Genomic DNA, 25363 nt, shown 5'->3' on the forward strand with positions numbered 1-25363 from the left:
ACACACTGGCTTTGGCCCGGAGCTGCAATATCAGCTCTTCCCTTGCCTCCAGCTTGCTGGCCTGCCTTGCAGGGTTTGGCCCTGCTGGCCTCCACAATTGTGTGAGCCAATTCCTTAAAATAAAAATCTCTCTCTCTCTCGCTTCAATTTCTCTGGAGACCCCTGACTAACACAGATGGCCAGAATAGATACATCATTTTAATATCTCGATCCAGCCAGACCTGACATCATATACTCCTGGGTTTTTCACTTAACTGCTCCTCTTCAATTGGGTTTCTGTCACTTGGAATCCAAAGGGTTCATTTCAGGAGGGAGCGGTGTGCTCACATTGACTGAAATCTCATTCTATGCCGGGCTCAATGCCCTCCTTTGACAGTTGACCTAGGCCTTAAAGGGTGCATAGGAGTTCACGTAGGCATGAGGAGGACAGGGTAGAGTGAACACGTGCAAAGACATAGAGAAGCGATGGAGCATGGCAGGCCAAGGAAACCAGAGAGGTTGATGTGGCAGAAGCAGAGGAAGTCATTTGGCAAGAACTGGGGTTGGAGAAATGGTCTGAGGGCCAGAGGATGTAGAACTTTGGATGCCAGGCTGAGGGGCACATGAAATCAGACTCCGTACATCGTTTCTTTCTCATCCACTTGAAGCAGTATAGCACTGTGGTTAATGACATGGATTCCTGGAGCAGCCCTGCCTGGTCTATCCTACTTACTATCTATTTAACCTCAGGTATGTTACTTAACGCCTTGGTGCCTCAGTTTCCCTAATGAAGATAACAGCATTGCCTACCTCATAGGATTCCATGTAATGATTAAATGAGTGACCACACGTTTAGAGTTCAGCACAGCGCTTGACAAGTAGTAAACACCTAGTAGTTCGTAACAATCTTATTCCTACGAAGGCCAGTGGCAGGCTCCTGGGCTGCAAACCCCAGGCCCCAGAAAGACAATTGCAGCCCTCTACCCTCTCCCTGCATCAGGCAGCCCACCTGCCTTCCCCAGGGGGCTGCTCCTGCTCACAGAGGGATGGCCAGCCTGGCCTCCAGAGAGCTGGAATTGTCATTGCAGCGACAGGAGAGAACAGGGCTCTCAGCTCTGGAAACAGATTCTTATCCTCATCTTGGTCTTGGGAATTAGGCTGGAACTGGGTGAGAACAAGCTTCCCAGCCACACAGGCCCAAAGAGAGTCACAGAAGTACAGAGGCCATAAACTCAGCCCTTTCCCCTCTGACTCCCAGATACGGAGGCGAGAGGCTCAAAGCCAGCTCGGCAAACCCTGGGGACTAGCTGTGGAAAGCAACTTCAATGAGATGCATAGAATGCCAAAAGTTCAGAGTCAAAGGGCATCCTCGGATTCCCAGGCTTTTTAGGTTTGTGTTTCCACTGGGTGGTGCAGAGAAAGGGCACCTCTGCCACCAACTTAGGGGGATCCTGACAAATCATCCCCTCCTTGGGTTCAATTTTCCTGAACATCCAGTGATGGGGGGTTTAGGGTCTAGGGTGGCAAACAAGGTTCATCTTGTGGGTCAGATTTGAGGAGTGGTAAGTGGCTGCCTGGCTGGCTAGTTAGAGAGTACTGACTGGCCCATGGGCAGTCCTTGCCCTAGTTTTAGCCCTAAAATGCTCAGTCTTGGTCACTGAAGTGGATCCTGATGTCTGGCTCAGTCCTCCCACGGACTCTGGCCCCAGCAGTGTTCCTATGGCTCCCAAAGCGAGTCAGGAGCTGATTTAGATTCTACCTCTATACAAATTCTTTGGCTCTTTCCCTTCCTACCTGGTTAATGTCAGTGTCTGCTGGAGAGAACTATGCACTCTGGGTTCAACGTGAGACAACTTTCTAATGAGAGTTCATTTCCTTGATGACAATGAAGAGGGCATCACAAAAAAGGAAGCTGAAGCCCATCATAGCCTACGCACTTTGCCAGCCCTAGGTGACCTCCTGGCTGAGGGCTATGCCATCCACCTCCCCCGCCTCCTCTCAGTCCCCCTTCCTGCCCGGCCCAGTGCTCATCCTCCCTGCCCTTCTCCTCTAATCAGGAGCTCAAAGCCTCTTTACCGTCTCACTCACCAAGTCCGGATAAGCGCTGATAAACTCATTCACTCCAGCTGCAGGTGAATTTCCAATGGTGAAATTCCAGGCACTGACTAGCTGAAGGCCTCAGCAGAAGTTTTTGTAGGCCACAAGAGGAAGTGACCACTACCCAACAGCAGAACAGTCACTGTTCTTCAGTGGTGGGGAGAAGTATTCTGCCAACAGCCTGGAATTTCAGACATTCCGATGGGAGCTGCCTTACCCTCTAGAGCATATGGTGGAAACGGGTGCGCACAGTCTCTGGGACCAGAGTGCCTGGCTAGAGTTGCAGCTCTATTACTTCCTCACCGTGTGACCTGGGGCAAGTGACTTCACCTCTTTGTATATCAAATGTCTCTTAATAAAATGAGGTTGTTGATAATAATACTACCTGCCTCATGGAGTTGTTGATGGAATGTATGAGCTGAGTGCTTAGAACAATACCTGGCACTTAGTCAATGCCATCTGAGTGTGGGCTGCTATCACCAGGCTCCTGGGATGGTCAGGCATGAAGCCCAGGTGTTGCAGTTTGAAACAGCAGACAACGGTCTAGCCTAGGCCAGGCACATGGGTGACAGCAAATAGGAGCTCCCTCCTCTTACCTGGGTTTTGGAATTTTCTCCAGAACCAGGTTAGGTGCCTGACAGGAAAACACAGGGAGCTCGTCTGCGTGGCTGCTGTCTCTGAGCGCCAGTAATTTGAAAGTCACTGTGGCTTTGTCTTCATCGAGGACATCAGAAAGTTTGGCAGTTTCTCTGCTCCCTCTCTCTGTCCCTACCCATTGATTTCTTTCAGTCCCACATGGTAGTCGCTGCATTTTGGTCTGAGCCCCTCTCTCCTGCCATGATTCTGGGAGGTGTTGAGAGTCTGTCTGTTTTATTACCAAGTTCTCGGGATCCAGCTTGGTCTGCATCCACTGTGGGATGAAGTGGGGGATTTAGCTGAACATAGGGCTGAACCTGGGGGACGGGCAGTGGGTGTGTCCCTGAGGGGCTCTCTGCAGTGTCCCACCTCAGGAAGGGGTTTTCCTGTGGTCCCCTCACACAGAGGCACTCTCCCTAAGACTGCCTTCCCTTGGGACCCCAGTCCACTTCCTTTCCATACCCAGGGTTTGGTGGGGGAGGAGGGATGTCATAGTCATCCTCTGGTAGGGGTGGTGATCATGACTTGCTGCCCACGGTCCTTGCTGCCTCAGCAGCCATGTTGGGTGGGATGTGACCCCACCCCCGGCCACAGCTGATTGGACCTGTGACTGGTCCCTAACCCAAGGGTCGCCCGCTCAGGTGATTTGGCCTGATCAGATTGTACCACAGGAATTTGGAATGGGGAAACAGAGACGGGGTCAGGCGAGTCATGCTGATACAGCCCCACCCTCTTCTTCAGAGCTAGCAGCCCTGGTCCCTGTCACCAGAAGAACTTTGACATTCCCCCTGCTGGGCCCCCGGAGTTATGCCTTCCTGCCTCAAGCCCTTGCATTTCCCATGAGCTTCTGTGGGATGTGCTTCCACGGAGGGAGTGGACCCTGCCATCTTCCTCCCTCACATGCTGTCGTGGGGACCTCAGGAGAAGCATTGGTGGCCGTGACGTTCTTGAAAGAAGCTGGGGCACCCCATATCATGAGGTGACCCTTCGGGGCTCCTGCCTTCAGCTCTGCTTTCTGGAATTGAGCAAAATCCCTGCCACACAGACTTCATCTCCTACCATCTCTGCTGAGAAGACACTGAAGCCCAGCCCAGCCCACCTCCTGCTTTCTCAACCTCTGCTCCAAGCCAGCCCTGGCCATTTGATCACACCCTTCATGTCAGACCCAGATCACAGCACTGGGATCTGTCTATCACCCTTGAATAGGGGCCACAAACCTTATGGTTTTTTGATTTGCAGCCTTGAATCTGCTGCCCAAATCCACACTCACTCCTATAAGCTGGAAAATAAATCTGTTTATTTTATTAATGAGCTCAGAGTAAGGTTTGGAGTGATAATCCTGGCAGCAATTAGAGCAGAGGGCAGAGGAGAGGGATGGAGAGAGAGAGACTCCAGTGGGGTCTTATTAGTGTTCAAGGAAGGAGTCCCCCAGAGCTGGGAGAGACCAAATTCACTGGGCCAGAGGAAAGGAATGAGAGTCTGGATCCTTGAGATCTTCTCCCAAACGGCTGGCTGCTCCCTTTCCTCCACGTTGGCCTTCAGAAGAGTGGCCCGAGCTGTTCCTTATCTGGCCCTGGTTCAGGGCCAAAGGGAGTCTGAGATTCCTGGGTGATAGATTCAGGTCCCAAGGATGCCATCTGGTGTGTGTAGTGTGGCCTCTCTCAAGGCTGGTCCGAGGCTTTGTGTTCACGAGGTGGAGCCGGAGCTCACTGTTTCCTAAGGGTGAATTTGGTTTCCCCTTTTGGACTTCAGAAGAAGGTCCTGCAGGGAAGCGGAAACAGCCCAGGTGGATACAGGCTTTGTGGGTGCACACTCAGCCCAGCCAGAGCAAGGCCCCACAACGGGGAATACCCACTCTGGCAGCACAAGGCCTGCCACCCTTTGGAGACCCCTCTGGGTGCAGGCCCCAAGTGGCTACACACCAGCCACAGCCACAGCACACAGGAGGCCAGGGAGAAAGCGGGAGGGACACCTGGGATGGGGGAAGGAGGAGACTGGGAGGAACAGGGGCAAGAGTCCCTTGCAAAAGGCAAGTAACAGAAAACATAGGGCCATGCAGGCCACCCCAGAAGCCATGGTCTACCCGGCCAAGTGTCTTGGGAGCATGAGGCCCTAATGTTTTGGGAAAGTTGTAACAGAAAAGTCAAGTCCAGGCTTGGGTCAGCCCCAGATGCTGCCATCTGTGGCTTCAGGCCACACCAAACACCAGTTTCACAGCCACCTGCCAGCTCTGTCCACGGGCACATCCCTATCACAGGGTGCGAAACACATCCTACAGCTGGGTTCCACAGTATATCCCACAGATAGAGCCCAGAGCCAAGGAAGGGAGAAGGCAGAGAAGACTGTTTGGTCTAAGCACGGCTCAGGCCATGACAGGGCACAACAGGACACGAGCAACTCTAATCCACCAACCCTGGTTCTTTGGACCAGCCTTCAAAACCTCTTAATAGCCCTGGTTCTGGCCAAGTGTGGGGGCCATGGTGGAGCAAGAGCTCCCAGGAGGTTGGCATTCACAGGAAGGGGAATTTTCACATTCTGTTGAGGACATCTCTTGGGGGCAATTCCAGCCAGGCTTCCTGTGGGCTCCTTCAGCCCCACATGCCTGGTTCGAGGCATTGTCTGTGTCCCTCAGAGAACGGTGCCCAGGGCTTCATCCTGCTCATTTGGGTGCTGCTTGGGATCCAAAGCAGGTCCCAGGGCTGTGATGAGTCAGGACACCTGGGTCCCAAGCAAGTACTACAGACTGGGCTTTGCACCACTTCCCTGAGGGGAGGACTTTGAGTCTGAGGAATTCCACTGTGGCCAACAGCAGGCCCCAGGCAGCACTTCAGGGATGGCGCCTTGTGTACCCTCCAGACACCAGTCCAAAGAACCTGCTGACAGCGTGGGCAGCAGATGGCCACTGCAAGCAGCAGGGACAGACAGGGCCCTGTGGCCCGCCTGCGTATTCACCGTGGGCTCCAGCTGCAGGAGGAACCCGTGTCTGTGCACGGCAGCATGGTCTTCAAGGAGCTTTCGGACCGGCTGGGGGCTTTCAGCTACGGAGGAGGGAAGAGAAGCTCTATATACACAGAGCAGAGCAAGAAACACAAAACAGGCTTGGTTACTCCCAGGCAGAGCTCCATGGGGCCTCTCCTTTCACTGGGCTCCTGCCTCGGGTTCTGCCTAGCCCCTGGGCTCCAGAATTAGGAGCTGCGAGACCCTGGTTTCTCCAAGACATGTGTAGAGCTCAGATTCTGCTGGCCACGGGGAGCAAGCAGGCCCAGCCACGACAGGGAGGCAGGGCATGGTCAGTGAGTGGGTGAGTGGTGGTTGGGTGAGGGCTGGGGAGGTGATGGGGTGAGGTGAGGATGGAGGTGAGACACCACACAGAGGCAGAGAAACAGAGAAAGGCAGACAAAGAGGTAAGAATGGATGCAGAATGACAAGGACAGAGGAACAGGGACTGAGAGACAGGGATGGAGAGAAACAGGAAGAAAGAATAGGAGACAGTAAGAGAGGGAAAGAGGGGGGCAGATAAGAGGTTGGCAGGAAGGAAGGAAAGGGTGAAAGAAAGACAGAGAGGGAGGAGGAGAGAAGACAGAGAGACCCACAGGACACAGAGACAGACACACAGGGAATCACAGAGAGAGGCAGACTAGGCCAAAGCTCCCTGGAGATCCCACAGGGTGGGGACAAAAGCCTGTGGTCCCGGCTGCCTAGAGGCACAGTATGAGTGAATGCAGTTAGACATCAGGAAGACCTTCCAGAGAGTGAAGGATGGACACAGACACCTTCTAACCATCTAATAATGGGGCAGAGGATAAAGTTCTGAGTGGCGAATTAACAATCCTGAGTCTTTTTCCCAACGTCTCTGCTTACCCAGTCTAAGACCTCATGCCTCAATTCCCCATAGTAGAGAAGAATTTGGACAAGACTGCCCAGGAGGCAGCTCAGACACTGCTTAAGGACAATGACTTGGCTCTAGTCCAGGAGTTTTCTAGGAGCTCTGGCTATGAGAAGCTGCGTGCTTGGGCCATTCCTTCAGGCTGGGAGAAGGCTGGGGGTGGGCTGGAGAAAGGTGGCTGAGATTCTGGAGAAGGAAGAAGAGGTCTCAGGCTAGGTGCTTGCACACACTTACAGCTCATCGTCATACTCCTTTGGGGGGCAGACGGCAACCACAAGGTCGATCCAGTCCTGTGAGGAGAAGCCGTGTGACTCTGGGGCACACTCAGTTGGATGGTGCATCTGCCCTGGCACTCCATCCCCATTTCTGGGCCCCATGGCCCAGGATCAGCCAGGCTGCACCTTCTTCCCACAGGCCCACCTGGGCCCCACTGTGACTTCCATGGTCTGAGGACGTTTCTAGTCTCTGAGGCTTTGGGACCATAGAGGACAGGGCTGCAAGGCCCTTGAATGACACTCAGCTCCCAAATGTCAATCTATGGACCGGGGACAGGCAGCAACCTCAGAATCACTTGTGGGAACTTCTTAAAAGTGTAGGCTCGTAGACTTGGCCCCTAGAAGTCAAGGGTGAGTCCTGGGAAATAGTACTTTTAACAACCTCTCTAGGTAATTCCGACGCACTTTCTGATGCACAATCAAGTGGGGGACTTCTGGCCCAGCTTTTTGACCCTAACACCTGAATCCCTTTTACTGCCATCCTTGACTTGCCCCTCATTCTCCCTCCTTGGCTTGGGTGTATCCCCTGAAAAGTATTGGAAATATCACTGGGCCCCTCTACCATGAGCTGGTTCCTAATATTGAGCTGAAATCTCTCTCTCTTTCCCCAGGACTTCCCTCCATCCAATCCAGGTCTTCCCTCAAGAATCAGAGAGAACACTTCTGCTCCCTCTGCCCTAATGCAGACCTTCAGATAATCAAAGATAGTCATCATGTTACCCGTGAGTCTTCTCTTCTCCACATCCCTTCATGTGGGTCCCAGGCCCATCTGGTCAGCTTCCTCGTCACTGAACTTAATACCTCAGGCTCGGCTGCCTGCATACAGTTGCACAGGTTGTGCATTGCACACCACGAGCAGGCACCATTCACACTACAGTCTGTAAAAGGGCACCCCCTCAGATTATGCAGTGCACAGCCTGGGCAACCTTATGCAGTGGCCCTGATCCAGGTGGGTGTCTAATGAGTGCAGAGCAGATTCCCGCCAGCCCCTCCTTCACCCTGGGTTCTCTGCTTTTGTTAATGCTTTCTGGTAGCCCCCAGAATTCTCTTGATTCTTGTTCAGTGTGCACTTAGAAAAGACCTTTAGTCTTTTTCTTGGGTGACCTGCCATGCCCTGGCTTCAGGAGTCTGTTTAAGCCACTGGCTTTTTGGATCCAAGGTCAGGAATTGACATTTATTTTTCTGAATCCCATCTTGTCAGATTTAAACCACAGGCTGGATGGGGTATGGTGTCACCAAAGTGTTGCCTGGACTCCAGATGCCCACCCTGGAATGAGGCATCCTATTGCGAGGCCTGGCTGCAGAGGCCAGGGTTTGAGGCAGGCAGGTGAGGGAGGAAAGGAGGGAGGGGCCTTATTCTTACCCCGCCCTGATTCCAGGCCTTCTGCAGGGCAGCCTCAGCCTCAGCCAGGGTGTAGTCTGTCACAATCTTGCCGTTGATTGCCATGATCTCGTCCCCTTTCACAATGCCACCTGCAGGCAGATAAGGCTGATTGGCCAACTGGGCTGTATGTGACATGTGCCTGGCCCAGGGCTTGGCAAAGGGGGGTCATTGCCAGACAGCAGAAGAGACCTGAGCCTTGGTTCTGAAAGCTCATGTGGACTCAGAAAGCATGAGGGGAAACTAGCCACCTGGTTAGTGGCTAGTCAAAGGGCATTTCCTCCCTGTCCCTTCCACACCCCCTCACCCCAGCTCAGGAGAACCTGGATATCATTGATGATGAGGCTCTGTTATTACAGAGGGACAAAGACCTGCATTTCCAGCACAGTATGAGGCCTGAGTCAATTCTGCCAGCCGGCCCTCCCTGTTGCCAGTCATGCTGGTCTGTTCAGGTCCCTGAGCTGCCATGCTCTCTCCTGCCTCAGAGGCTTCATGTCACTGTTCCCTACCTTGCTTTCTCTTCTTCTAGGTCTGAGAGGAAATGTCAGAGGGGGCTTCTCTGACCCCCGCTCAGTCAAATGTAGATCTTGCCTATTCTCTCACAGCATCCCAATCTTTTCTTATTTGGCATTTTCCACAATTCGTAATCATTAATCTGTTTGTTTACTGATGGTCTCTCCCACCACACTGTCAGCTCCACGTGGGCAGGGATTGTCTTTTTGGTTCACCATAATATCCCCAGCACTTAACATAATGCCTGACACAAAATAGGACCTCAGTAGATATTTGTTGAATAAATGAAGCTGTAATAAGGTGCTCCTGAAAGAGCTGCCTGGGATCTAATAATTTTAGGGAAAGCTGAGTTATAAGCTGAACAGAGCTACTCACTGCAGGATTTGTCAGTCTTGAATGTGCTAACATGCACTGCAGCTTTCCAAGAGGTAGACAGATTGTGCATGGTTTTCCACACCTCTTTGACATCAGAGCCCTTTTTGGAGGAATTTCTCCCAGTCCTGATGTCCACAGAACATTCTCCAGGTTGCATTGAAATAGATCACCCAGGAGCCTTGTGGCATGAAGGCCCATAGGAATGTGGTGTATGATACTGACAATGGTGGCCATGGCGGCTTAAAACACACGTGCTCCTAGGGAAGCTTCATTAGTGACTGGTTATGTTCAAAGCAGTGCAGGACCAAACCACAGAAAGCAGTTGCCTCTGTGCAGTGCAACTGGGGATGGGTGACTTTCACCTTTTCATTTTGTACAAATCCATGATAGAGTCTCAGGGGCAAAAAGGCAGTGGTTGGGTTGGGGCTTTGTAAGTGGGAAGGACCCAGGAGAGTCACCCATCCATCCTGGTCCCCTCTCTCTGCTAGACACAGCAGGCAGGTATCACAGAAATGTCACCAGGTGACAGAGAAATGAAGACAGAAGAAGAAGGTGGGGCCTGGGTGGGCACTGATGGGCTGGGGCAGCTGCCCAGCTGGGCAGGTCCCCCTTCTATGGCTGAAATGAAAGCTTAGAGTGTGAAGTCATCAAGGTCATGGGTGCAGAGCTGGACTTGTATCCAGGGCTCCCAATGCCCATACCTCACCTTAGTAACCCACAGAGGCCTGGTTGCCAGCCCCCAAGGGCCTTTCCCGTCCCTGTTTCCTGCCCCTTACCTCTTACCACCTCCATTCTACCACCTCCAGCTTATGGTACAGCCTGGCTCCAGCCTAGGACTGCCTGGAAGGGATCTGCTCATAGGATCCCCGACTCTGGCCTGGGAAGGTAAGAGGCCTGGGGCTCCTCCTCCAAGAGCACCTACATCTCCACAAAGGGCCACAAAGGACTCAGGAGCTTCCTTGACATGGAAGAAGAAATCACCAATGGTGGGGTTTCAGACACTGTCCGACAGGTGAAGGGGGTGATGGTTTGAAGCAAGAGACTGTGGCTGGGGTCTGCAAAGGTTTCACTCATCAGCAGAGGGTGTTTTTGTAGATAAGGGGATAAAGAACAAAGCAAAATGAGAAGAGAGACACAGGGTATGGGGACCTCTGGCCCTCTGGGAGGGGACAAGGCTGCAGAAGACCTCAGACAGAGGTGGCACTTGTGCTGGACAGTAAAGCAAAATGACCAAACTGCCTGGATTCAAGTCCCGCCTCCACCTTCTCCTGGGTGTGTGTCCTTGAACAAATACTTTAACCTCTCTGAGCCTCAGCTTCCTCTGCTGTAAAATAAGAATAATAACAGAACCTGCTTTCAGGGTTGTTGTGAGGATTAAGTGAGTTAATATCCATGAAACGCTCAGACACAGGGCTGCAAACCAGATGAATAGCTTCTGGCACATGGCTAGTTCTGGCCAAACGTTCGGCTCTTACCATCACTGAAAGGACAGGTAAGGTTTCGGGGGTTTCCACGTGCTGCTCCTCTTCCTCGAAAGTCCTTTCTCCCCTTCGCGAGGCTGACATTGACTAATGCTCAGCTCAGGGTTTGCCCTCTGAGGAGCGCTCCTGGCCTCCCACTTCCTCTTGGTGGGTTAGAGGCCCCTCAGGGTTCCCACAGCTTCCCTCCACTCTGAGTTCCCCGTCAGCCCTTAGCAGACCATGCTGTGAATTTCAGTATCTGGCAATTCTGATTCCGTCTCCCACCCTGGCTGGGGACCCCCTGAGGGCACGGTGGCATCTGGCTTGGCTGTGTACTCACAGGTCCCGGCACCATCCCATGCCCCTAGGGATTGGAAAGGCAGTCGGATGGATGGACCCGAGTGGGAGGGTGTTCTCCAGCAACCGTCAGCCCACTCCAAGTGGTCACCTGTTTGCTTTCCTGGAGGGCCCCGTCTAACCACTGTATCATCCCCAAACCTGGGTGTGGCTGGTCTCCACTCACCATGCCGCTCAGCAGCTCCCCCCTCATACACAGCAGAAACGACCACCTTCCCAATGGGGGAGTCCACACCACCTTCCAGGGCCAGGTCTAAGGATCCCTCCTGGTTAGAGGAAAACAGGCCTTAGGGAGCCAAGCAGACAGCAGCCTGTGGACACCTGGGCACCAAGGAGTCTCTTGACAGAGCCACAGTAAGAGTGGAAGAAGCCATGGGGCCACCGGCAGTGCCATCTGAAGAAAATGCAGCCTCGGTGCCAAGTGGGGCCTGGGTATGCGGCCCTACAACAGAGGGGCATCTCCGTGGGAGAGGGGAGGACAGCGGGGACCTGAGAGACCACCCAGGAGTGACCTTGAGAGTAGAAGCAGGAGACCAAGGGAGGAGGGGCAGGCACAGAGAGGGATGGTGGCCCACCGGCCTCCACATGCCCAGGTACCTTCTTAATGCGTAGGAGCCGGACATCCTTCCCCATGATCTGCTCTGGGGTGAACTAGAGAGAAAAAGACAGTGGGAAGCTTTGAGCTGGCCTGAAGGATGGCGCTTGGGGTAGGGCTAGAAGGGGAATCCAGGCACCTATGGGACACTGGGCCCCACAGAGCACATGGGCAAGGGGACCGTGCCCAGCCCCACCCCTACTGGTCTTCAACTGGGGGTCCCAGGCCCCATGGGGACAGTGGACACACACACGTGCATGTGTACCATACAGTTCACACTGGAGTGCCCTTTGGAAGGAACCTTCGTGGGAAGAGCAGCTGGGGCATCACTGGGGCTCCTCTGTGCCCCACCTCATCCCAGGACCCCAAGGCCCAGCATGCACCACTATCAAACACTCTAACCCCCACACTGCCCTGTTCCTGGGGTTACTCGCCCAGGAGAGAAGCGTCATCTCTTACCATGGAGTAGGGGTCAAAGCCTTCCTCATATTTCCGGAAATCCTGGAAGCAAAGGGAGGGCTTTAGGGCAACACAGCAGAGGGCCTTGAGGGTCAGGGCCGAGGAGTAGGGGGGTGAATGGTCGGAATCCAAGGGTCAGAAGTGAGGGGTAGGGCAGGGGAAGGCACGGCCAGGGTACGGGATGCAGACAGGAGGCCGGCAGCCCCAGCAGCCAGGGCACCCCTGTTCAGGGACAAGCAGGAGGCTGAGGAAGACTTTAGAGGATCTCGACCCTGCCCTGCTTCAGCGGCACAAGCGTCAGGGGCTGCAGGGGCACCAGTGACGTCTAGATGGTCTGGAGAGGCAGCATCTGCCTTGCTGAAAGTCTCAGCCCCAGCCTCAAGTCCTTTAGGCCCCACCTCATCTCTTCCAAGTCTCCACTGGAGCAGGCCCAGGCCCTGGGGGATGAAGCCCAAGGTGTCTCCACCCAGTGCTCTGACCCCACAGGAGGGGCCCATCCAGCTCAAGAGAAAGCTGTTCCTGGAAATCAGCCACAAGATGGTGGAGGGAGCCCATGGACACCAAGAGGAAAGCAGGTGGTGTTGAGAAGCAGTGTTGGCCTGGAGCCTGGCAGTGTCCTAATGTAATGCTTACCTAGAAGGTAAGAGGCCTCCCCAGATTCTGCAGAGCACAGGTTGGCCCTTTAGCTAGGGGAGAAGGGAGGACACACAGCTCAGGGGACCTGGCTTGATGGGGGATGCTGTGGGGACAATGGCTCCAGGGTGTAGAAACAAGACAGTGAGGTGGCACCTGAACACACAGTGAGGTAGTGCCTGAACTACGTGGCCTTCCTCGGGAGTCACATACAGTGAGTGGGAGCCAGGGGCATCCCCAGGCTGAGGGGCCAGGATGCTAAGCACAAGGGCAGCAGAGCCATGGCTGGTCCCCATGGAAGGTGGGAGCAGAGGAGAGCCCCGTGGCAGGCCTCGCCGGACTGAGTGGAGCCACCCACAGCATGCAGGTCCCTAGACCACACCAAGTGACCCATGGGGCCCATGGTCTGTGTGGTGGGGAGGCCACAGACTCCCCTATCCTCAGAACGCACCAACTAGGTTCCGGGCACAAGATGAGCACCAAATATCAGCAGACAGATCCCCAGGCATCTGCCTGGCATCCCTCCTCACTTGCCTCAATCACCCAGGCTCAACCCCAAGAGGCCATGAGCTTGGCTCAGCTTGGAAGCTACATCCGGGTCAGTGTGTGGGCAGCAGACAGAGGAGGGGGTGCAGTGAATGCACAGGCAAGAAGGATCATTGGGCAGGATGTGGAGTCGATGCTCTTTGACTTTGAGGGCCCTGCCTACTCCGGCTGTTTCTCCTGGAAAGCTGGGCAGTGCTGGCTCTGGCCTCCTTGCTCCATGATCCTGAGAACCAGCTCTCAGGGATGGGCCAGATGGCAGGTACTTGTGTTTTGTGTGAATTTAGATCAGAGACTCATAAGCCACTGCAGCTGGTTGGCCCTTAAAGAGGCAGCCCAACCCCTCATTCAACAGAGGAAGAAACTGAGGCCCAGAGAGGTGATATTCATGCCCAAGGTCACCCAGTCAGTGGGCAGGGGAGCAAGGGTTTGACTCCAACTCTGGAGCCTAGACTCTGCACTTCCCTGCTTCTCTCCCTGTGAGGGTTGTTTGTGCCCTAAACCGCCAGGTCCTGGAAGGCCTCTTTTGTGACGACAGTGCTTTAAGGCAGGATGGTGCAGTGTTTAAGAGCACAGGCTGCAGAGACCGACCTCCTGGATTCAAATCCAGGGATTGACATTAGCTGTGCCATCGTGGGCACATTTTCAAATCTCTCTGCTTCAGTTTCTCATAGATAAAATGGGTATGATAATAGCACTTACCACCCAGGGTTGCTGGAAAGATTAAATTGACAAATCCTTGGGCTGGGAGCAGCCTCTTTTGCCAACACCTATGTCTCACGGCACAGTTGATACTGCCCCTCTGCTCCCTGCCTGTAGTCAAATCAGCTTGTGGTCTGTTGGTGGGTTATCAGTGAGGAGGCTGGAGAAGCCTGGGCTGGCTGCAAGATCTCTCTCTGTCCTGGGGTTTCTTTCATTGGTGATGAAACAGCCAATCCAATGGTTGGCTCCATGGAGGTACCCCAGGAGGCAGGGAGGTAGGTGGCTGCTTGCCTGATGCCACTCAGAGGACCAGCAAGGACTTCCACGTCCCTGTGCACAGGAGTGCCCTAGGCACAGGGAGGACCTCAGCCACCACCTCCTCCCTGACGCTGGTTCAGTGTCAGGCAGGGTTGGTGAAGCTGTGATCTGCCCGGAGAAGAAGAGGGGAAGGTACAGGGAGACACCTAAGCAGCCCCTTCCCTCTCTCCTAGGGCTGGAGTGAGGGCCCATCTTGGCCTCTGTGGGCCTCTGAGGGTTCCTTCTGCCCTGCTCCTCTCTGGACAAACAGCAGCAGAAGGGGTGAGTTCCCAGGGATCCTGCTGTTTCTCAGCTCATGCATGGGGTCTAATAAGCCCTGGGTCCCCATGTGATATGAAATCCTCCCCAACCCCTGCACAGGCAATGGAGGACACAGCTCTGGCCTGAGGCTTGGTGGCAGATGGGGCCACCATGGACCTGACCAGGTACTCCCAGAGAGAAAGAAGTGGCACAGAGTGGGAGGGATGGGGGTGGTGGGGAGACCTCCAGACACACAATGGGTATGAGTTTACTTGTCTGAATGCTGTCTGATAAACCACCATCCTCTTCAACATCTCCTGTGGCTGCCAGAGGAAAAAAAAAAGTTCCACATTGGATGTTACCAATAGGTCTTGGCTGCCCCCTGGTGCCAGGCCTCAGGCCTGCCAGTCTGGGGCTGCCGTGTCAACGTCCCTCCCCGAGCAGACAGTCTGGCTTATGTTAAAGGCTTGCTCAATGCCCAAAGATGCTACCCAGTTGTCAAGCAGACACCACCCCTTGATATTAGCCAGAGAACATGACATGGATGCATCCGCAGGCTGTCCCAGGAGCAAAAACTTTGCTCTCTGGGGAGCTGACGGGACAGCTAAGGCCCAAAATAAATATCTCAGCTGTCCTGCCCTGACATTTGGATAGAGTTTCCTTGAAAGGGAAGTTAAAATTCTGACATGACTGTCTTCTCACTGTGCATGGGAGGCCAGCCAGTGGTCGGCACCTCTGGGAGGTGCACACGAATCCCAGCTCCCTTAGCCGTCAGTAACTGAGACTGGGGGACATTTCCCACTTCCCCAGGACCACACCTCAGACTTCCAGTCCCAGTGAGAGGTAAGAAGTAAGTTGGAGAAAGGGAGTGAACCTGCTCTGGCCAGTTCCCCATCTGAGGGTGTTTCATGCCAGGCCACAACAGGCCTTAGGGCAGGGGCCAGGGCACCTGGAATCTCTGTAGGTTTTGGCAAGATGGCAACGAGGGTAACAGCATGGGCTTTGGAGTATGAAAGGCATGAGGGTAAGTATTAAGTCCAGGCTCTGCCTGGGGCACCTGGTGCCCCTCTGGTAACCTCTCTAAACCTCCCTTTCATCGAGTGTTAAACAGGATGACCACAGGAACCATCTCACAGTCCTGCTGTGAGGATTAATTGAGGCCATGCAGAGCCTGGTATATAGTAGGCTCTTCACAGGTCGTAGCGATTATTATTACTTTCAGACAGAGCTCCAGGCTGTTCAGTCAAGTGGGGAACAGAAATTCCACTGGTCATGTCAACATCCACTTACACCCGTGTGGCCTCATCTCTTGGCCAATAAGAAGGTTAAGAGATGGCATCTGTGATCTGCATTTTTGTCCCACCTCACTTGCCCTCCAGAGACAGCAGAGCCCAGGGGAGGTAGCCCTGGTCTGCTCCTCTAGAGACAACCTGGAGGGGACCCAAGGGGCTTACCAGAACTTCAGATTTCACAGCTGGCCTGTAGATGAAATTGGGCTCCTGGTGGACCATGACAGGTTTGGAGATGGTGGACACGCCAGGGCCTCGTGGAGGCTGTGGGCTTGGGCAAAATGTCTAAGGAGTTAGTTTAACAGGGACCCGGGTGAGGTCATGGTGGGGTGGCCAAGGCCAGCCATGCTACTTCTACACACATGCAAATCTACACCCATGCACATGAGAAGCCAGCCTGGTCATTCAACTGCTGGAGGTCCTGGGGTTGTGATCTTCAGCAGAGAGATGAGAAGCCCATTGGCCACAGTGTGGGCTGAGATCACAGAAACTACTGAGCGGCTCTAAGAAATTGGACGCTTGAGCTAGAGCCTGGCTTGGGGGTGCCAGCAGCCAGTGTCACCCAGGAGACACACTTTCAGACCCCTCTCTCAGTGGCCATGGGTGCTATCCAGTGTCCCTTGTCTTTAAGGGCTGTCTCTTTGGCCACAGTTCCAGTCCCTGGACCACAGTGTGAAGCATCTGCTGTTCCTAGTTGGTAGGCACATAGTCTCTAGAGGCCATGGGGTGAAGACCAGTAAGAGAGGCATCCAGGGGAGCTGACGCAACCTGTCTGCTTGGCTCTAACCCACTTGATCTTTCTGGGCAAGATATATCAAATCAGTTCACAGCCCTGCCCCCAAACCCTCCCCAGTGTCCGCATTGACTACTGAGCTCATTGGCTTGACTCCCAAGGCCTTTCATGAGCTTCTCTAGCTTCCTTTTCAGCCTTATCTCTCACTCCTCGCCACGCTCCTCACACTGCCTAGCTTTAGCCTCAAAAAATGCCAGGCTTTCTTGCCTTGAGGCCTTTGCACGTGCTCTTCCTTCTTCCGCTTTGCCTCCCAGGTCTTAAGTTGGGCATCACTGCCTTCTGGAAGCCTCCCTTGAGCTTTTCCTCTACTCCAGCCCTCTTCCTTATTATAGCACCTGTGCTTCCTCCGTTTCCACCCTGATGGTGTGGCGGGTGCCTACTTTTCTTTGTTTCCCACCAGACTGTCTTGAGAGGGGAGACTGCAGCTGTCTATCCAGCAGGGATTCCCAGTGCCCTGCATAGTGCCTTGGCATATAGTAGGTGCTCAATAAGCATGTGTTGAATGAATAAATGAATGACTAAATAGTATGGTGAGAACATGGGACAGTGCCTCTGGATAGATCTGGCCCTGAAAACCCCCCTATGGCCGGTGCTGGTGTGGCAGGCACAAGTGTCAAGCCAACACAGGTGTTTGTTTCCATGACTTGGGGCCTGCTGGTGGCTGGGCTGACAGTGTGGGCGTGTGGTCACTCATACTTCCTGCTGCAGCACTGATGACAGCTTGCCAGGGGCATGCAGGGAGGAGGAGGGTGGGTGGTACAAGGGTGAGAGGTGGGCCAAATGAAACCAACCAAACAACAGCCCCCTGGCTTTCGAGGCTGGGACAACCCTGGCTTTGATGTCGCTTGTGACATTTATAGTCCAGTTCTTCAGAGGCTCCTTGTGCTGGGGGGCTTTTAACCTTCCCTGGGCTCTGATCAGGAACTAACAGTGGGAACTTGGTGATGCCTTGAAGAATCTGAGAAGTCTGGACTCTGTCTTGAATCTTGATCCTGACTCAAAGTTTTGCTGAGACTGAGATTGCTAAGATCCCAGGTTTGCAGCTTCACCCAAATTTTCTTGTACTCTGGACTATCAATAACCATAGTTAATGTCTACTGAACATCCATGATGTGCCTGCCACTCTTGCCATTCTTAACTTAGAATGTGTCCATGTATTAACTTATTTGATTCGAATAGGTAGCTGCCATTAGCATTCCTATTTTTGGACAGGGATGCCCAGGCTCAGATAGATGGAGTAGCATGTGTTCAGTTACCTAGCTAGTAAGTGGCACAGCCAGGATTCAAACCCAGGCAGTCCAACTTCCTGCGACTCCAACTTGCCATCTTTATGTTCCCTGCACTTGCAATGCCCTTGCTCCCATCCTGCATGTGTTGCCATCCCTCAAGGCTCAGCTCGTAAGCCCTCTACTCTACAGAGGTGTCTTCAATCTTCAGTTAGAATGAATCCCTCCCATAGCGCATGGCTTATGCATATTTTATAGCAGAAACCTGCCTGGGCAGCAGCTCATCCTTCAGATGGCAAAGTCCTGGAAAGCACAGGCATGTCAATCTCCTCTGCATCCTCTTCAGCACTGCTCCCCTCTCCCCTTCACAGAGAGAGGCCCCAGGCAGGTACTCAATCAAAGTGGAATCAAATTTGTTGAGGAAAAGCTACTGCTCATCTTGATGGAGGCCACTTACAGAGAAAAATGTTGTGCAAGGCTAACTCAGCTCTAGAAACCAGCTCCTGGCTGGGCTCTGGGGGAAGATGTCCCCAGAACAGGCAGATTTCTTCCTGTCGAAGCTGCAGGGCTCACGACCCCACCCAGAGGTCCAGAAAGGGTCCCTCTGAGAGTCTCCTGCTGGAAGCTGCAGCCTTGCTGGCATCTGGCACTTTCTTCACTCCCACCTTCCTTGTAAGCTCTCCTGAGTGCTCTGAGATGCTTGTCCTGCTCTCCATGCAGGAACTCAAATCCATGCAGGGAAGGTTAATAAAAACCACTGGTCAGGTGCTATTGACTATGCCCTCCCTCAGCAACCCCTGCTACCCTCAGCTGACATGAGATGTCTTTGCACTGACTCAAACCTGGCCTCATGACTACGGGAGTGGAATAATATTTTGTTTTTCCCTTCATGGGATCCAAGCTCCCTGTCTTCCTCAGAGATTGCATGTTTCAAAATAGTCTTTGGATTACGAATAATTAATAAGAAATATGTCTTTTTCAGAAAGACACTGTTCATCTTCCCAACATCCAAGAAAAACATTCCTATTCTTTTAATAGTAAATTATTTCTAGGAACTCTCTCATCTTCATTTTTTCTATAGCTGGAAATTGGCCAGAAATTTCTGGGTATTACACTTCAAGCCAGTGCAGTTGGCCAGTACTGTAGAAAATGGCACTGGAATGTCCTAATACTGCATTTGATGGTACAGTGTTATCACTTCATTTACAGAGCCAAATACACCCCTGCTTCCTCCTCCCCTCCCTTTTTTTTCCCGTTAAATCAGGAGTCATTTCCCATATTCAAGGCTTTCTGGGACAATATCAGGAAGTGACTGGATGTGACAGAGTGCTGGCTATTCATTAACATAGACTTCCAAGTCCTACATTGAAAGTTACCAGCCTACACTAGCAAAGAAGAGCTAAGAGAGAGCAATGAATATCAAATGGACACACCGTTGCTTACCCTAAAGGTCCCAGGCCATTCACCATACAATACAGCACTTCAAAATCAGTGAGAACCACCATATACATGCAGGATGTCCACACATGCACACGGAGGGGGCATTCCTGGAAAATGGGGTGAGATGATGTTTCTTTCTGTCTCCACTCTCAGGAGCAGTGGAGGACACGGGAAACAGCAGTTCTCCCCACTCTTCCTACTTCCAAACATAGCATGCAGAACAGGGAGATTACCTTAGGGGTGGGTGGGAAGCTCTGTTCAGGGACAGGGGAGTTAGTGGGCTTCCCACTGTGGTTCTTTGCCTCCCAGTCCTCCACTGGATTGCCTGTGTCCCCAGTGCGGAAGGGATGGTTGCCCAGTGCTTCTTCCAGCACCGAGGGCAGTGGGCGGGTGGGAGTGAGGTGTTGGGTGGGAACGGATGGCGGGGGAGGGATGGGAATGGGGGGTGGAGTGCGCTGCACCCATGGGGAGGACGAGGCGCTCACATGGCCAGATAAGGGAAGGACAGGGGGCGCCGGGACCTTGTGGGGTGGGTTGGAGGGTGGAGGGTGGGGCATCACAGGCAAGGCAGAGGGAGTCTTGGGGGGATAGTAGAACATGTCCAAAGGGATGTCGTCCAGGTCAGTGGTGTGCAGGTGCAGTCCGCCTGCGAAGCGTCTCAAGGGTGGGGCCAGGGGAGACACAGAAGGCGGGGGAGGCGGGGGCCCTGTGGTCATCTGGGGGTGTTGCAAAGAAGTTCTGTAATTGTCACTCTGCTTAGCGCTCCACTTCACAATACATCGAGCACTATGCTCTTCTAATCTGTTTCTCTTGCTACTGGAGACCCACCACCCTTAAATCAGAACCATGGGGCGCTATTCCTCTGCCACCTGGATGCCCAGCTGAGGCCATACTAGGCTGCTGTTAGGGAGTGCCCAAATGCAGAAGAGCCCCAAGTTATGCCATCTGTGGGTGGTAAGGTGTTCACAGAGTTCATTCTCTAAACTGGAATGCCCTTGAGAGTGTAAGGGGGACTCTTAGTCATGATGCCAGGACAACAGGCCTAACTGAGACTATTGCAGATGAGCTGGGACTTAGTGATCACTCTGGGAATATACCCAGAAATACAGACATATCCCTCCTCCTCAAGAGGGGAGTGAGGTGGTAGGGGTGGGCCTGGACAGTGGATGGGCACTGTGAGGCTAGTGACGTTTGCTAGTTGTCATCTCACTTCCCACTGTCCCCCCAGTGGGTCATTCTGAAGACAGCAGGAGGGTCTGTGTGGAAAGAAGGGCTCTGTTACCTCTGAAATCTCATTATCAGCAGAGGAAATCTGCTCGAGGCGCGTTTGACAGAGCCTCTCCACCCAATATTGAATCTTTTCCGATTCTTCAAGGTCTTCCCGCTCTGTCTCAGACACCTGGGACCCAGGATCGGCGCAGAAAGGAGAGGACAAAGGGCACATTTGAATAACATGTGGATAGAAATAGCATGAAAGCACTCCTTCAGAAACTCCAGAGTACTGTGAGGTGCATCAGCTATCTAGAAAGAGACCTGGGCTTGTTCCAACTGGCCCTCAAGGAGGCGGCAGCAAGGGAGAAGAGAGTGGCGGGGTGTCAAGTTCACTAAGCAGAACTTGTAGGCAAAATCAGAAAAGGGGCTTATGTATTGTGAGGGATTAGCTGGATCCCAGATCCCCATGAACCCTGAGGCTCTTATGATTTTCCAAGAATGGTGTTTTTGTAGCCTCCCCCAGCACATTCCAAGAGTTTAACTTGACTCTTTTTTTTCCTGCTCCATTCTGCCTTGCCCTCAGAAGTATAAGTTCAATCTTATTTTTAATTTTGTAGCTAATTTGTTCATAATGTCAGACCTAATGCATTTCACATTTTCCAGGACTTCTCTGGTTTTATAATCTAATCAAATTGGCATTCTGATTCATGGATGCGTTAAAGAGAAGCAGAAACAATGATACCTCCTACAGCTGGGGAGTTAAGGTTACCCATCTCACCTAGCATAGGAATTATTCATGGTGTAAGGTTGCTTTGGACATGTCTTCATGGGGACAGCCTCAGATATATTCCCAGGTTGATGAGGTCTAGCCTTAGACACACCCTATGTTGAGGGGAGCAGCCTTAGACTGATAGCCTGATTAATTGGGAGATAACCTCGCACCTACCACCTGCATAAGGGGGTTAGCCTCAGACCCATATTCTCAGAGCCAAGCTAAGTTGGGTGGGGGGGTCTGGTCTTACAATAACCTGGGAAGGGAGGCCAGAGTGATTCAGACTTGTAGACAGGTCAGTGGAAGCCTAACTTCAAAGCTACAAGCAAGGCAGAAGGGTTAGCCTCAGACCATACTCTAAGTAGCCTCAGAGCCACACCTGAGATGGAGAGGCCCAGCCTTAGACTCTGGTGGGGTAGAGTGAAGAGGACAGACTCAAATCTCTAAGCCAGGTGTATCAAAGGCTAACCTGAGACCTACCATCTGGTCAGAAAGGCTAACCTCAGACTCACACCCCCCCGACCAAGGAGGCTAGTTTCAATTCCAAAGCCAGGAGCAAGACTCACACCCCCAAGCAAGGAGATTAGTTTCCATTCCTAAGCCAGGAGCTAACCTCAGATGGCCCTGGGCAGGTGGCATGATCTCTCTCTCCAGGCTGGGGAGCAGGAAAGGGCTCACTCCACCCTTGTATGCCATTTGAGGAGAACAACTCCAGCTGGTCCTCTGGGAGCACAAGAAGAACGACCACATTGTGTCCCAGGGATGCTTGCCTGGCCTGCAGGCAGGACACATACCTCCTGGGCCAGCCGGTTGATCTTTAGCTGCTTTTCCTTCTCCAGCATTTCCTCCTTCTCTTTGTAAAGCTTTTGCTCAAACTCCAGTTCTTTCTTATTCTTTCTCAAGTCCTGCAGGCTGTCATACTTGGCTTTCTTCTTATCTTTTCCTTTCTGAGTAGATGTGGCATTGTTTATATGACAAAGATTACAAATAGTGTCGACAGCACAGCACACGGGGCATCCAGTCCTCACATAACACAACCATCCCATGGTGAGCCCCTCCCCCAGCTCTCTCACCACACTGGACATCAGACCTCAGGTTTAGGACAGGAAGGCCACTGCTACCTCCTGCAGAGTGGGAGACACATTCTCTTTACCAGCCAGAAAGACTGGCTTATTAGTTCACTACCTAGCTGTGTGGCCTTGGCTAAGTTCCTTAACCTCTCTGGGCCTGATTTGCCTCATCTCCAAAATGGTAAAAATACCTCCCCCACAGGCTTGCCACCCAGTGCCAATGAAATAACATCCATGAAAGAACTTTGTAAAAGTTCTGTATAAATAAAAAATAAAATAAAAATATAAATAAGTGCTATATAAATAAAGGGCATTGTGTTGATTTTCCAGTATCTGGCACATGCCTTCTGCATCATCTCATGTTCAGATTCAGAGATGCATCCTGGGAGATTCCAGAGAAAATCTGGGAGGGCTGGCAAGCCTCATCTGTAGAGGTCCTGTCCTAAGCTAGAAGTGATAGGAGTCACACTCAGACCTGGGGGCTCAGAGCCAGGGACATCAGATTTTACCCGCATGCTTAATCTCTGGACCATTTCACCCTGGAGAGTCTAGACCCACAGTTTCCTCTGAACTGGGCCCCTCTACTGAGGGCTAGCTGGAAACTGCAGGACTGGGAGGCAGGGCATGGAGAGAATGGCTTAACTGCTTTACACTCACCATCAGGGTTCTAGAGGATTTGGGGAGGGACATGAAAGGCAAATAGACTCCTTATTTTTCCTGTAGGAATTAGACCCACCGAGCCTGCACTCCTGGCTGCTTCTCTCATGGGGTTGCAGGGAAGCCAGGGGCTAAGGCAGGAAGAGAATGATCATTTATGAACTGCCTATGTGCCACGGGATTTATACCAATGATCTCCTATGTAGGTTTATCCTCATTCTTTGATGAAGGAGCTGAGGCTCAGACAGGTAAAGTCCCTTGTTCAATGTCAGACATCTTGTAAGTGATAGTACCAGGATTTGGACCTGAGTCTTCGAGGTCCTAGTTTTTCTATGGTGCCCTGATGAGCTGGGGGCAAGGGAAACACGGCAGGAGGGAGGGTCAGCCCCTATCACACACAGTGTGGAGGACAGAGCGAGCATTCAGGAGAGGGGCAGCAGAGACAGCCCACACCCTGGGCAATTTCTGGAGCAAGGAGGAAACCCCCTGTTCACTGAGCTCACCCCCGCCCCCAATAAGCCTTCTGGGGATCTGCTCTTGAATTTCCTGAATCATCTTAGTATCCAAGGCCAGGAATGAGGAATTGAGCTCCCTAGCAATGGACACACAACATTCATCCACAGCTGGAGGGACTTGGTGGGCCATTATGGACCTCTGAGGGACTCTTCCTAGCTCCTCTCCTAAAGACACACACCTCTGTGTACTGCTAATGTGCTCTGGAAATGGTCACCTCTGGGACCCACCTCTAGAGCAGTGTATGAGCCTCTCGAGAAAATGGTTCTCACTGCTTCAGAGTCCTGCTTGGTTCCTTGCCTACCTTGTTCACTAGACTCAGTTGATAGATGAATCCCTGCCATCATAGTAGAGATTCAGACAGCAATTTCCCAAGAGGAGCCAGAAACACTGCCTAATGGTAGCTTGCTAGAGTAAGAGCCTGGCCTCCTCCAGGACCACCACGAGAATAATGGCCATTCTGTTGCTTAAAAAAAGAAAGAAAGAAAGAAAAAAAAACTACCAGTGCTAAGATTATAGAGTCAGGGCTTCTGGGTGGGGTAGTAGACAGTTTCTGTCTCATGCCCAAGAAAGTCATATCTGTACAGATGCAGAGGGCAAGTTGCCTCATGGCATTTCCCACTGATCTCAGACTGGCCCCACACAGGTTACTTAGCTGTGTGTGAATCTGCCTTCCCTGCCAGACGGTGGGCTCCTGCAAGTAGGGCTGGTCTGTGTGAGTGACTCAAGCAATTCTGATGAAAGGGCTTAGTCAGAATCATGAATCCTTCATGCCCTGGCATAAATTCTGTGGGGCCAAAGGCCTGGGAACCTTGAGCCCCAGAGGGATTTACTGCCAAGGTGGAAATAGAAGACACTGAATCTTTATATTATTATTATTATTTTCTTGAGACAGGGTCCTGCTCTGTCACCCAGGCTGGAGTGCAGTGGTGCAATCTTGGCTCACTGCAGCCTCCGCCTCTAGGGTTCAAGTGATTCTCCTGCCTCAGCCTCCCAAGTAGCTGGGATTACAGGCATGTGCCACCACACCCAGCTAATTTTTGAATTTTTAATAGAGACAGGGTTTCACCCTGTTGGCCAGGCTGGTCTTGAACTCCCAACCTCACGTGATTCGCCTGTCTCGGCCTCCCACAGTGCTGGGATTATAGACATGAGCTGAATCTTTATATTTTTAAATAAGGGGAATTTATGCACAGATGATCATGGCCATGGATACCCACTTGCATTTCCTGGAGACTTGGCGCTCCAGCTGCTGGGAGACAAAGAGTCTCTCACGGCTCTAGAAAAAATGATGACGGGTTTTCAGAGCCAGTATGAGGGGCATGGTTCTGTTGTCCTTTCAGCTGTCAGTTACATCCATGGCCTGTCAGTTACAATATTCCTTTTGGTCCAGACTGAGAGGGGAGGCAGATGGGGCGACTGTGCTATTGATTCTACCCAGAAGCAATTTTTCTTTTTTTTTTTTGAAGTGAAAATGAAAACCAAAATGCCAGCTGTTTCTGGAATAATTAGATTAAGGAATAGGGGAAAGGCAACCCTATTTCTTTATCAACAGCACTTTCAAGGACATGATTTCCGATGGGAGGTGGTATGTGGAGAAGATTCTAGTTCTTTTACATTTACATGTTATTAGTGCCTGAAAAAGATTTGACATATCTGTCTCCTTTATTATTTTTTTCAAGTAAAATCCTATGTGTGCATGTGTGTGTGTGCTTGTGTGTGTGTGTGTGTTTTGTCCTCTCTAGCTGAGTTCTAGTAGAGGCAGAATATAGAGAAGAATTAGAAATCTAACCCAATGAGGCATCCTAAGCCACCAAAGTCAGCCCGTCAAGGGAAACAGATAGTCTTATGAGACCAAGGCCTTTCTGAGACCAGGACAATGTGTGAAGGAATTCCCAGAGGAACTCTGTTCCAAGTTTATTTAATGCTATACAAATCTTGA

General features: G+C 52.2%; 1 protein-coding gene across 2 annotated transcripts in view; it reads right to left on the reverse strand.

Moving 5' to 3' along the window:
* Positions 1 to 3992: 3992 nt before the first annotated feature.
* USH1C (USH1 protein network component harmonin) overlaps positions 3993 to 25363 on the reverse strand; it is a 50448-nt gene continuing 29077 nt past the window's right edge. For both annotated transcript variants that reach the window (XM_004050767.5, XM_019037479.4), the window contains 6 exons: positions 12014 to 12055; positions 11557 to 11610; positions 11126 to 11225; positions 8237 to 8346; positions 6833 to 6888; positions 3993 to 4473 (listed from right to left, as the gene is read on the reverse strand). In XM_004050767.5, coding sequence (XP_004050815.5) covers positions 4461 to 4473; positions 6833 to 6888; positions 8237 to 8346; positions 11126 to 11225; positions 11557 to 11610; positions 12014 to 12055 — 375 coding nt within the window. In that variant the 3' untranslated portion in view covers positions 3993 to 4460. The remainder of the gene's footprint in view (positions 4474 to 6832; positions 6889 to 8236; positions 8347 to 11125; positions 11226 to 11556; positions 11611 to 12013; positions 12056 to 25363) is intronic.

This window comes from Gorilla gorilla, chromosome 9 (genome assembly GCF_029281585.2).
Source record: "Gorilla gorilla gorilla isolate KB3781 chromosome 9, NHGRI_mGorGor1-v2.1_pri, whole genome shotgun sequence".
Classification (NCBI taxonomy): Eukaryota; Metazoa; Chordata; class Mammalia; order Primates; family Hominidae; genus Gorilla; species Gorilla gorilla.